The sequence below is a fragment of the Mustela nigripes genome, chromosome 8 (genome assembly GCF_022355385.1).
Source record: "Mustela nigripes isolate SB6536 chromosome 8, MUSNIG.SB6536, whole genome shotgun sequence".
Lineage (NCBI taxonomy): Eukaryota > Metazoa > Chordata > Mammalia > Carnivora > Mustelidae > Mustela > Mustela nigripes.
In genome coordinates, this window is record NC_081564.1 from 5,550,058 (window position 1) to 5,563,581 (window position 13,524).

The 13,524-nt window shown below is 53.2% G+C and overlaps 1 protein-coding gene across 1 annotated transcript in view; it reads right to left on the bottom strand.

The window, feature by feature from the left end:
* DNAH10 (dynein axonemal heavy chain 10) overlaps positions 1 to 13,524 on the bottom strand; it is a 140,082-nt gene that overhangs the window by 27,307 nt on the left and 99,251 nt on the right. Inside the window, 6 exon segments of the mRNA XM_059408227.1 lie at positions 1,522 to 1,683; positions 2,207 to 2,404; positions 5,094 to 5,174; positions 5,776 to 5,979; positions 9,128 to 9,299; positions 12,850 to 13,038. Coding sequence (XP_059264210.1) covers positions 1,522 to 1,683; positions 2,207 to 2,404; positions 5,094 to 5,174; positions 5,776 to 5,979; positions 9,128 to 9,299; positions 12,850 to 13,038 — 1,006 coding nt within the window.

The window sequence follows — 13,524 nt, forward strand, 5'->3', positions numbered from 1 at the left end:
CTGACTCCGACTGGCCTAGCCACATCCCGCCACTCCATCCCACGGGACAGCCCCCCAGCCCTGCATAGCTGGTGTGAGTGGAGGACACCAGGGCCGCCCTTCTGGTCTCTCTGGTTCACAGAGATCTCTATTTGCTTCTCATCACTATCTTCAAGGTTGGTTCAGACCCCGCTGAAAAGTCTACCCCTTGTATGGTGGCCTGCCCCTTCGGTCACTCTGGATCCTCTATTTGCTTCATGTCACTGATCGAAATCGGGCATTTCACTTAATTGTTGGCTCACTGATTGTCTGGTTCCAGTCACTGGAATGCAGGCATCTCCCCAAGGTCTGGAAGCCCGATCCCTAGCACAGAGCTCGGCTCATGGTATCTGTACTGGGCTGAAGAGGGTCCCCCGTGATCCACATCCACCAGTGACCTCAGAATGTGACCTTATCTAGAAAGAGGATCTTTGGACATCTAATGAGTTCACGTGAGGTCATACTGGGTTGGGGGGTCCTAAATCCAATGGCTTAAGTCCTTAGAAGACAACCACATGAGGACATGGGGACATAAAGGGAAGTGGCCACTGGCACCAGACACTGAGATGAACCTAAAAGCTACGGTCTGCCAGCAAACGCGGAGGCTGGAAGAGTCAAGGAAGGGTCGTCCCCCAGAGCCTTTGGAGGGAGCATGGCCCCCTGACACCTTGAATTCAGACTCTGGCCTCCAGAACTGTGAGAGTAAACTTCCGTTATTCGAAGCCCCCCAGCTGTGGCCATCTGTTTGGGCAGCTCTAGGAAATAAGTACACTGTCCCTTATCTGGGCGCACCCAGGTGGGACTGGAGCCCAAGGACTTGAGCATCACAGCCCTGCTCATAACCACTTCGGTGTGCTGTCATCCTGAGTGCGGGGTCCCCCGCTAAAGTTCCAGCAGACTCTGCTTCAGCGAACGGCCTCAGGGAACCCATACAGTGGGTTCTTGACAAACGTATGCTGGATGCCCTCGGATTTTCCAGTGCGGCGTCCTCTAGGGAGTCATGCCCACAGTCAACAAGCAAGCGTCGACTGAGCCTCTGTAGGGGGCAAAGCGTGTAGGGGCCCTAATGCTCTGCGGGATCCTGGCCCTGGGAGAGATCCTGGCCCTCGGAGAGATTCTTGCTGGAGCAGCAGGAGGACAAACGCATGCGGAGAAGGAAGCAAGGTCACAACCGTGAAACCGTCAGAACTGAACAGCAGAGCAGAGACTGTCAGCACTGCCAGGGTGCCGGGAAGACGGGTCCGTAGAGCAACTATCGCAGAGGAGATGGGCCGGGACCAGAGCCGTGTGGCAAGGAGGGCCAGAATGACTGCAGGTGATCTCAGAGCTGAGGGGACCAACGGGGGCCCTCAAAGCCCCACACGCAGGAACACCCATCACACTCAGGAGAAAAAGGGTGGGCTGACAGGTGGCTTCTCGGAGATGTCCCCCAGTGGAGCTCTGTCCTATCTAGGGGAGCCCTGCTGCCCCCCCAACCCTCCACTGAGCTGGCCCCACACTGACCTATGGCCGTGTTGGTGGCGATCTCCTCCAGCAGCGCCTCGCAGGCAATGGACTTCTCTGCCAGCACGACCTTCTGCACAGCCAGCTTCTGGTTCAGCTCGTCCAGCTGGATGGTGGCCTCCTTCAGCTTGTCCAGCCCCCCCTCCAGACGCTTGCATTGAGCTGTGGAAAGAGAGTAGCTGTATTCCTCACCAAGGTGGGTGCGGTTCCCCACACACCCGGGCAAGCATTCCAGGGGCCTCCCTGGGGATTCAATCCACTGGGGCTCAACCTAAAAAATCATCCTCATGAGACATCAGGCAGCATCAAGGACCTCCACCACCGTGCCAGGACCACATCAGCCAAAATAAATGTATTTCTGGAAACAGCACTTCCCTTAGGCAACAGCCAGAGCCAGAGCATTTTTTTTTTTTTCCAAAAGCATTTTCCAACAGAGCGTGTTGCTGCCCTCACACCCTATCTCTAAGCAGGGAAGACACAGAGTTCCAAAGTGCACAACCCAACACCAACAAAGAAAAATATGAGTGAGCCAGGCCTCTTCCACCCAGAAGAATCACTCTGGGAAGCAAAACCTGGAATGTGCTGCACATTTGTCTTCATTAGCTCCTGCTAGCGAAGCATTTGCTGAAAGACAAGGTCAGCACTTGGATCCTACGTGTTCCCCATCCCATTCCCCCCATCTTACCTGTGTTATACTGAGTTTTCTCATCCAGCAGCTTTGAATACGTGTTAATAAAGTCCAGGTAGTTTTTGGGGGTTACATAGTTGCTACGCCTCAATTTCTGTAGAAATTGTTTGCTGAACTCATTCACGGATTCATGGACCAAAACAACGTGCTCCACCACACCGTCTGTGTTTTCCGCCGGGATCATCGGATTAGTCCCTGAAGAGAAAGGAACGGGGAAAATGCCTCTGAAGTGGTGGGAAATCATCAGCAGGCTCCTGAAGAGTTAAACACGACGTTCCTGTCTGACCCAGCAATTCTGCTCCGAGGCATGGACCCACAAAGCCCTGAAAATGTCAAGACTCTTGCAGACAACACTCATGGCTGCGCTACTCGTGACAGCCAAAAGTGGAAGGAACCCAGTGTTGGTCAACAGATGGCCGGATAAACAGAATGCGGTCCATCCCTACGACGGAAGAAAGGAAACTCTGTCCCGTGATACAACATGGATGAACCTCGAGAACAGGCTAAGAGTAAGAAGTGAGGCCCAAAAGGACATATGTTGCACGATTTGACTTCATACAAAGTCTCTAGAACAGGCAAATTCAGAGAAAAAAAGTAGTTGGGAGGTTATGGATGGGGGCCTGGAGCTGGGGTGGGGGGAACGGGAAGTTGGTGCTTTACAGGGACAGTTTCCATTTTACAAGGTGGAAGGTCTGGAGCTGGACGGCCGTGGCAGCTGCCCAAGAATGTGAATGTGCTTCACACCTCTAACTCGACTCCTGAAAATGGTTAAAATGGCAAATTTTATGTTACAGATGTTTAAGCACAATAAGAAGATGATATAAAAATGTTTAATAGATGGGGCACCTGGGTGGCTTAGTCAATTAAGTACCTGCCTTCAGCTCCGGCCATGATAACAGGGTCCTGGGATCAAGTCCCACATCAGGCTCCCTACTCAGTGGGGAGCCTGCTTTTCCCTCTCCTTCTGTCTGCTGCTCTGCCTACTTGTGTTCTCTACCTCTCTGTCAAATAAATAAAATCTTTTAAGAAAATGTTTAATAGAGAAAGCAAAAGAGCACCTGGTTGGTGGCTCTCCTGGACCATGGGACCAATACACGCTCTGCGGGCAGGAAGGTCTGTCTCCTGGGCTGGCTATGCCACTGTCCCAGGAGGGGGCCAGGGTTTTCAGGAGGGAAATGCACCCAGTGTCACCGCTGGATCCCTTGTGCCTGGCACACAGTGGGCACAAAGTGGGCCTTCCTCTAAGTCTGTTGAAACCATCCATCATCTCTTCCACTGCTCAGATCACAGCCCTCGGACCACCCAACAGACAGCACAACACACTCCCCGCCACGCAGAATGAGCCTGCAACTAAGAAGGAAGACAGGATTGACCAGACGGAACCATTCAGCCAGAGGCTGCGGGTTTGATCTGAAATTATACGAGGAGCCAGAACACCACAGCCCACGGAGAAAAACCCTGCCTCCCAAGTATGCCCACTTTGGAGCACGGTTAGCCCAACACCAGGGAATCTGTTCCAAGAAAAAAGAAATTCTAAGCGAATTCCACACGGTGTTCTTTAGGACACGGAGCTGCTGCGTGGTGATGGCAAACCAAAGCGCTGCGAGCGCACAGGGACAGCTCCTGGGCGTGCGGGGCTGGTGGACCACACAGGAAGCGCCCATCCCACTGCCTGGTTTTGTAAGCGCAGTTTCGCGGGGACACAGATCCAGCAGCAGACGTGAGTAGCTGCTGCAGAGCCTGCGTGACCCACACAGCTGGAAATATCTATCACCTGGTCCTTTACAGGCCAAGTTTGCGGATCCCCCGGTTAGATGATGAGTCCTATGGCTAGCACAGAGCCACACTTGTCTCTTTCCCCTGCATGCTAAGTAACATTATGAGTGCTCCCTGGGTGAACCGACAAGTGACTCATTTACTGAACATAGAGGTAGAAGGTGGAAACTATTTGCAGACCCACGCAGTGTCATTTGATGCCAAGGTCCAGACAAAAAAAAAGCTTTTCCCCAAAGATACATGGACTTGCTTTCTTATTCCGGAGAGTAAAATTAATAACCAAGGACTTCAGTGTTTGAAACTTCTGAGCAAATTCAGCACAGATTATCAATCTCCTGAAAGGTCCTCCGGGCATCCTTTGAGTCAGGGATCAGCCCGCTTTTCCTGTAAAGAGCTCGGCAGTGAAAATGCAGCCTCCGTGGGCCGTATGGTCTCTGCTATATTTCCTCAACCGTGCAGTCAGGAGCTTAAAGCAGCCACAGACACCAAGTTCATTGACAAAAGAGTCTGTGTCCCCATCACAGTCTGTTTCCCGAAACAAGCCGTGGGTCCCATTTGGTCCAAAGACCATGATGTGCCAGCCCCTGCTCTGGTAGCGGCCGGATCCGTCAGACACCCCGCTGAGCATGGAGCCCAACGCAGGGCTCAGAGCCCAGGACCCTGAGATCCCAACCTGAGCCACAATCAAGACACTGAACTGACTGAGCCCCCCAGGTAGCCCCAGTGCCCTGTGAAATCCCTTTAGATTAAAACACAGTATCGGAGCGCCTGGGTGGCTCAGTGGGTTAAGCCGCTGCCTTCGGCTCAGGTCATGATCTCAGGGTCCCGCATCGGGCTCTCTGCTCAGCAGGGAGCCTGTTTCCTCCTCTCTCTCTGCCTGCCTCTCCGTCTACTTGTGATTCCTCTCTGTCAAATAAATAAATAAAATCTTAAAAAAAAAAAAACACAGTATCAACCAAAACACACTGACAAACTTCAAAGCCTTCGTGGCCATGGGGGCGAACGGTGGTGAAGGGATCTACTGGACCAAAATTCAAAGTCAGAAAAGTGATAACAAGTCATTTTGTTATACCATTAGTGGGCCCCACCCCCATTAGCGGTCACGTACCTAAAAAGGACTTAGCGACAGCGAGGAGGGCTTGAGAAGGCCAAGGCATGAACCAGTCGATACCAGTGTTATTTACAAGACCTTGAGAGGAGGGAGACACAAAAGAGATGCTCACGGACGGGGACACAATCTTCAGCACCAGGCACGGTGGTAGAAGTGCTGCATGCGTCCAAGGCTAACTCAGCCAGAGCAGAGTTTCTCAGCCTCAGCGTGGCAGACGTTGGCCTGGACGGTCCTGCGTGGTGGGGTGTCTGGGCAGCACGGAGCGTTCAGGGGCACTTGGTCTCTACCAACCACATGTTGGTACCACGCCCCGCAACCCACAAATGCAAGGCGTGGAAATGTCCCCAGGCACTGGCAAATGTCCCTGAGGACGCCAGTAAGGTCACCCCCCCACTCCAGAACCTCTGCTCTACAGGTCAGGGGCTGCATCTTCCCCGAGGCTGGCAGGATGGTCCCAACAGAAGAGAGATGAAGGCTCAGTACCTGCCACGACCAGGGCCTATGAGCCTTTCCTGGTGGGGGGGAGAGAGCGCCCCCTGTGGGCATCCCGGGAGCCTGCTGGCCACCAGGTGGGACAAAGCGGGGCCTGTCCTACAGGGCAGGGCCCATATGCCAGCCCCGGGGACCACCCCGAGTTTTGCTCTGCTGGGGATGGCGATGTAGGCTCAGCCCCGGGCACCTGGGAAATTCCTGCACCGGGTCCTCAGCGTGTCCCCGACCGGCGACATGCCCAAGACAATGTGCAGGTTGTTGGCACTCTTGTTCACGAAGTACTGCCACACGGACTCCTTGGCCGGGCCCATGCCTTGCTTCAGGGCTTCCGGTCCGATCTGACCGAGGATCATCTCCTTCTCCTCTTCCGGGAAAAGCGCGGGTATGATTCCTGGAAAACAAAGACCAACGCTGGGTTTCCCAGCCTCGGGGTTATCATCTCTCTAGGCACCGAAATGACAGAAGCACAGCGTCCCCGGAAGAGCAGGGGACACCAAGACCAAGGAGCAGGGCCTGCGCCCGGGCACTGAGCCTCCCTTTGACCCTCAGTCTTGTCGGCAAAATGAGAGAAATAAATGCCTCCCGCTCACCTGGGAGGTGATCACGAGTGCCAAACCCAGGATACTCAACCGGGGGCAAGTGTGCCCCCTAAGAGACATTTGGCAACGTCCGGAGACAAGTTTGGTTCTCCCAGCTCGGGTGTGTGTGTTGGGGGGACATGCTAATGGCACGGGGGCGGCGAGAGACTAGGGTACAGCCAACTGGCCCGGGACGCCCAGGAGAGCCACTGACGTCAGCAGGACCAGGGATGAGAAACCGCTGCCAGGTTTAACCGCTCCAGAAAATATATTAGTAACCTTGACCATGTTGGGTGCTATTTAAGTGAGGCCCCCAGGAGCTCTCTTGGCCTTCACAGAAAATATAGCCCAGACCTACAGTGGGGCTTACAGATACAGAAAGCAGGGCTGACCCGTCCCCCTCTGCTCACCAGCCTGCAACCCACGTATGCAAAGTCTGATGCCAACCCAGGGCTGCATGTGTTAAATGCCACGTCCGTAGCCCAGACCGTAGATGCCCCGGGCTCTCAGGAGCCTTGAAGCCACTGCCGCCAAGGAGAGGCTTCTTGGGGGAGGGAGATTCCATGTGGCACAGGAGCCAAGATCAGGAGGAAACGGACAACTTGGCCCTAGCCTGGCATGTGGAGCGCTGCTGTTTGTGCACAGGCCTGCCCCCTTCCTACCTGTGCCCACTTCCTGGCCTCTCATCCCTCTTTTCCTTTGGAAAATCACTTCCCCATTCTATGCCTGCCTGTGGTTTGGGTGGTCTGCCCCATCAGAACCACTGTGAGCTCGAGGGTTGGGCTCAGGGGTGGGCATGGGATCCGAGCCTACCCATGGGATCCGAGCCTACCCATGGGACCCCTGCGGGGACTCCAGCCGCAACCCCGGCGCAAGTGAGTCTTGTCCACCTAGGCTGAACCAGGAGGCTGCTAGAGAAAGGGGCAGGGAGAGTGTGGCAGGCAGGAGAAGAGCGTGGGCTGGAAGCAGGGGCAGGACAGCCTGTAGGGACGGAAGGGGAACTCGGGCTGCAGAAACAGAAGTCCATCCGCAGAGACCCAGAGCACCGAAAGCGTGGGACGGAGGGAACTGGTGACATGCACGGACAGCCAGGCTGTAGGAAGCAAGGAGAGGAGCAGAGAGATGCGTGTGAAGAGTCAAGGTCAGAAATGATGAGGGTCTGGCTTTGACGGAGGGTCAAGGGGATGCGAGGGAAGAGACAGGTTTCGGAGAAAGCCTGATGTGGGAGAGGCCAGGAGTCGACACACGCCGCGGTTCAGGCCCAGTGAGAATTCTGGAATAACGAAGTAAACTGGGAAGGTGCAGTGGGAGCCCGCTGACGGCAAGAAAGCAGCCAGAGTCTCACTAGCTGCGATGTTGTCTTACTATAGCTACACCGTTCCAAATTAGTAGCATGCCTTCTGGTTAAATATCTGATGGGTTCCCTACAGAACCAAGCTGACCCAGCAGGCCCGGGGCTGTTCTCCTTATAAAGGCTTGTGTGCAGGGTTGCCCCCTGGCCAGCATCCGGGAACCTGGACTTTGGGAGGGGTCCTCCCGCCGTTCATCCACCCAAGTGGCTCACCTACAAAGAGTATGGCCTGTGCTGACCCCGCCTGCCTCCTCCCTGGAAATCTGGAACTCTGGTCGGAGCCAGGCAGCAGGTGCTTATGTGACCAGCCCCCAGGGAAGCCCCTGGGTGCTGAGTCTCTAAGGGGCTTCCCTGGGAGATCATACTGCCCATGGGGTGTCACAGTCAGAGGAGGGGGAAGCTAGCGTGTCCTGTGAGACTGCCCTACAAGAGGGTTCTGGAAGCCTGTGCCTGGCTCCCCGGACTTCCCCCCATGCGCCCCTTCCCCTTGCTGATGGTGCTTTGTGACCTGTAATTGCATCATGGCCGTGTGTTCTGCAAAAGATGGAGGAACTTGCCCCTGGTTCTCCTTCTTCCATCTCAGCCTCTGGCTCACTCCCCCACTTCTCCCTGCACCTAGCGCTGGGCTCACCTGATTTCTCGCGCTACCCCCCATCCCCAGACGGTTCCATCCGTTCCTAAGGCTTGGGGAACCACACGCCAGTGATGCTGAAATCGACATCTCCACCCCGGGCCCCTATTCTGAGAGCCAGACCCCTACAATCCAATGGCCCATCTGCTAATGAACTGTGTTTCCCCCCAGGAAGAGACGTTGAGGTCCTCAGAACCTCAGAATGTGACCTCACTCAGAACCAGGGTCTTTTAGGAAGTCCTCCAGTTAAAATGAGGTCACTGAGATAGGTCTTAAAGCAGGACAACTGATGCCCTTGTTGTAAAAAGGGGTAATGTGGACGTAGCGACAGACATGCTGACCCCAGGAGAGCACGTAGGCACAACCCCGGCGAGGTTGTGGAATCAGAGAGACCAGCAGAAGCTGGAGAGAGGCCTGGGACCATCTCCCCCAGAGTCCCAGAAGGAACCACCCCTGCCCACACCGTGGTGTGGGACGTCTAGACTGTGAAACAATAAGTGGTAGTGGTTTTAGATTTTTCCAAAGGGATCTCTACCCCCAGCGTGGGGCTCGAACTCACAACCCTGGGATCAAGAGACTCACTTTCCGCTGACTGAGCCCACCAGGTGCCCCAAGTGTCCATGGTTTTCAACCCCCCGTCCTGTCATACTTCCTTACAGCAGTCCTAGCACACTAATACACGCTCTGACGTCCTGTTTGGATTCCTCCAATGTGTAACACACTCCATAGCCCCCGAATGGCACAATCCCAGACCCAGGTCACCTGTCACACTCTCCTGTTCTTACCTCCCTCTTGCCTAGACCTCACGGGGCAGCCAGAGGCACCCATGAAAACATGAGCCTAGACCACGCTGTACCCTGAGAGTGACCCCCAGCCTCTTCTAAGTGATCCGCCAGGGCTATGCCGAGTGGCCCCTCCCCCTGCTCTCGTCCCCGTGCAGGGCATGCCCCACACAGGAGCAGCCCCCCCCAACCGGCACCTGACGTCAGCATGTTGTTGATGAGCTCCAGGAAGCTCTCCTCGGCCACGTGGGCGTCCGTGAACAGGAAGATCATCGTCTTGTTCTCTATCCCGAGTTTGAGATAAAGGTTCTTCAGGTCTTCCCGGAAGTTGTTCTCCGAGTAGCCTCGGCTCAGAAGGATCTCAAACACCTGCCGACACAGAGCATGGCAGCAGTGAGAGTGCCGGCCGGCGCCACGGTCACTGGCCAACTGGGCTGCGGGGGTGGGGCAGCCTGTGCAGCTGTCTCAGCGGCACGAGTGACAGCGAAACCGGACAACCTGGGCCATTTTCACAAACACTGCTGAGTGGGAAATGCGGGACGAAGGACACTGGGACATCCCTTTGCGTCAAACGAGCGGGGATAGATGTGTGCTGTGAGTGCACTCACGTGTGGGGGTGACAGTGTGTGCCAGGGACACAGGCCTGTGCAGACGGGATGACAGGATCACAGGAGTGTGGCAGAACAAAGGACACCTTCGGTCATTAAACGAATCATCTGAGTAAGAGGGCGGGGGGGGGACAGCCAGGAATGGGGGGGGGAAATGGAGAGCAACGGACAGGCCAAGCCATGAAGAAAAAGGAAAAACAGAACACACACGCGCGCACACGCGCACACACACAGGTACAACCATAGTCCCCATCGGGATTTCAGTAAAAATGAGAGAGATCATGGGAAGATCTACAGGGAAACTAAGGAAGAAGCCATTTTAAATTCTTAAAGGTAAAAATCGTACTACACATGAAGTCGACATCAGTGCAAACAAGGGCACAAGTCTCCGTCACCGTCACCGTCACCTCCATTCACTTCCCTCGGCCCCGGGGCCTGCGCGTGGAACCGCGAGCAACTGACCACCAGCTCCGAAACAGCTCAGACGACCTCCAGCCCCTTGAACGTCCCTAGTCGCCGGCCTCCCCTCGACCTCAACTCACACCTGCGCACAGGGGCTCGTGCGGCCTCTGTTCCAATCATGTGGCCTTGCACAGCACTCAGGGCCCTTCCACACACACACACATGCACACACACACGTGGTCACACAGACCTTCATGTTCACACACACATGCTCAAGGGGACATGGATGACGTCCAGCCACATATTTGGTCTCCGGTTCCATCCGACCACCCCATCTGTCCTGCCCAAGCGCAGCTTCTCCGCCGTGGTTCCTAACGCCACATGGCATGAACCAGCTCACTGGGACCCCCGCCCCCACCTCCCCTCCACTTTCTAGGGCACCACAACAGCCTGGTTAGCCTTCCTCATCCTCCCTGGACCTCAGGGGTCCCTCTCTGCCATCCCTCAAGTCCAAGATGCCCAACTGTGACCTCAGAAGAAAGTCATGTCTGATTTACCCAGATCTGTCAATAGAAAAACAAACAAACAAAAAACAAAAAAAAAATCAACTGATCTAGAAAAATGTACAATTCTAAAGCAATTATATTTCAGCCACATTTTTTAAAAAGACTTATTTGAGAGAGAGAGAAAAAGAGCAAGCCGGGGGGAGGGGCAGAGGGAGAGAGAGAGAGAATCCCAAGCTGACTTCCCGCTGAGCACAGAACCTACAGGGCTTGATCCCACAGCCCAGAGACCACCACCTGGGCTGAAACCGAGAGGCAGACCCTCACCCGACGGAGCCACCCAGGCACCCCTTGGTCATACGTTTTATCCAATTTTAAAGGTAAATCAACCAAATTTCTAGAAAATAGTTTCTAGAAATTCCTAGATCTAGAATCTAATTGTCTAGAATATCTAGAAAATTCTAGATCTAGATTCTAAATTTGGTAAATCGGCCAAATTTCTAGAAAGACTTTCTCGAAAATTCTTTTCTAGAAATACTTTACACAAAAGGTCAACATTTGTGAAATACCGCAAGCTAGACTCATTGAACGAACCCTGATTTTCTCTTTTGCACAGAGTTCTCATAAGTCAGTGAGTGCCTAAAAAGGCACCTCAAAAGAAAGAAAAGACCAATGTCCAATGAGTGTATAAAAAGAAATTCAAACTGCGCTATGAATGGAAGAAAGAAGTACTTGTGTAAACTTACACTATTTTTCACCAATAATATTGGCAAGTTATCAAAATGACAACACCCAGTGTTGGCAAGAACGGGGAGAAATGGGACATTATCCGTAGCATGAATCAGGATAAACTTGTTGTGGCCGCTCCTGGTTGCTAATTTAGGCATTTAAAGGAACAAGGATGAATGACGTAATGCCACTGTCCTCACCACCCAGATTAAAGATTTGCTTAAAAAAAAAAAAAACCCGCATTGTCATGCATGGTCTTGGCAATGAGTTTTTGGCTATGACACTAAAGCATAAAGCAACAAAATAAAAAATAAGCAAGTGTATTGTGTGAGGTAGGTCTTCAAGATTCAGCCTCCCTGTGTGGTACGCATCGCCCCTGGGAGAGGCCCCTGTGGGTGAATGGCCGGCAGACAAGGCCGGAGCTCACTAGAAGATTCTGAGGATGGCGTGGGGAAACAGGAACCCCCACACACTGCTGGTGGGGCTGGAGAATGGTACGGTCGCTTTGGAAAATAATCTGGCAGCTTCTCCAACGGTCAAACATGGAATGCTATATGGTCCGGCAATCTCAGCGCTAGGGGTCTACCAAGAGGCACAACAACACGTGTTGACATGGTGACTCGTATGTGAACGTTCACAGCAGCACGGTTCACAGCAGCCAAAAGGTGGGAAAAGCCCATGTGGCTGTCGACGGATGGACGGATAAACAGAACGTGGTCCATCTAGACCCCAGCACACGGGTTCAGCCATAACGAGGAATGAAGGACCGGTACGTGGAGGGAGCCTGAAAATGTTACTCGGGGTGAGAGAAGCTGTCACCAAAGACCACATCCTCTGGGATCCTATTCATAGGAGAGCTCGGGACGGGGAAGTCGATAGAGACAGAAAAAGTAGATGAGTGTGTTTTTAGGGCTGGGTGAAGGACGGAGAGCTAAGGGGCACTGGATGTCTTTTTTGGGGTGACAAAAATGTCCTCAAATAGACTCCGGTGATGGGTGTGCAGATGTGAATATACCGACAAGCCCTAGGTGCACCTGGCGAATAGTATGGCCAGTGAATTATATCTCCATAAAGCTATTGCTTTGAGCTTGTTTGTTTTCAAGAGATTCTAAGAACGGCCTAGAACTGTGTGGGCTGGTCATGCAGATAGAGCAGCCAGCTAGTACGTGGCTGACCCGAAAGCTGGGTCCACAGAGGTTTGGGGCCAAGCCGTCCTCCACACAGGTACACGTCACAAACCCCAAGACTGGCCAGGTCTGACTTTCCAGTTTGATCTGACATAGTCTGCACTCCACAGATCACGCAGAAGTTAGAGTCTTCGGACATTCAGTTAAAATAATAACAAGGGGCGCCTGGGTGGCTCAGTGGGTTAAGCCGCTGCCTTCGGCTCAAATCATGATCTCAGGGTCCTGGTATCGAGCCCCGCATCGGGCACTCTGCTCAGCAGGGAGCCTGCTTCCCTCTCTCTCTCTGCCTGCTTCTCTGCCTACTTGTGATCTCTGTCCGTCAAATAAATAAAACCTTTAAAATAATAACAAGGAAAAACAAAAACCTGTTCTACACTCTATGAGAATGCCATCTTACGACCTCTTACAGATCATTCCCATATTTGCGTGAACTACCAATGCCTAGAAATCCATTCGACAGACTTCTCTCTGGGAGGGCAGGCAGGTTCACCTCGCAGCCGGCTGTGAAGGCAGCCAGCCTGGAGAGAGACTGCTTCCCGGAGCCGCCGACCCCAACCAGCAGGGCATGGCCACGGTCCATTCGGATGATACGATGCACACGGGTCAGGTGCTCCAAGGCGTCATCAAAGAGAACCAAGTTCATTTTGGTGTTGCTTTCATTATACTCCTCGAGAATTTCCTGAAATTTAAAAAAAAAAAAAAAAAAAAAAAAAAAAAAAATTTTTTTTTTTAACGGGATCACTGGATTTTGAGAGACAGACCTATTTCCTTTGGTCCAGGAGGAATGAGAAACAGAGGGTTGATTTTCTTTTCAATAATCTATAGTGGCTGAAATAATTAATTCATTTGGGTTTCGGGGACTAAATCCAGTGTGGACAGTGAAGGCTTTGATCTGCTTTGATCTGCGATCGGCCGGCAGTGAGCCAAAGCTGGTTACAGGGCTCAGGGCATGAGTTAAAATGAAAATGACTATCAGCCAGCTGAGTGGTTCCCAAACCTGGCTGTGCATGGGAACCCTGGAACCTTTCTTGAGGCAAGGAAACTCTCAGAGGGGCGAGCCCAGGGGCCCACGCATTTAGCACAATTCCTCAGGTCATTCCATGCACCCCTAGACATGATAATCACCAGACTGGACACAGGCCTGCATTCTGAACCTTGAGACAGA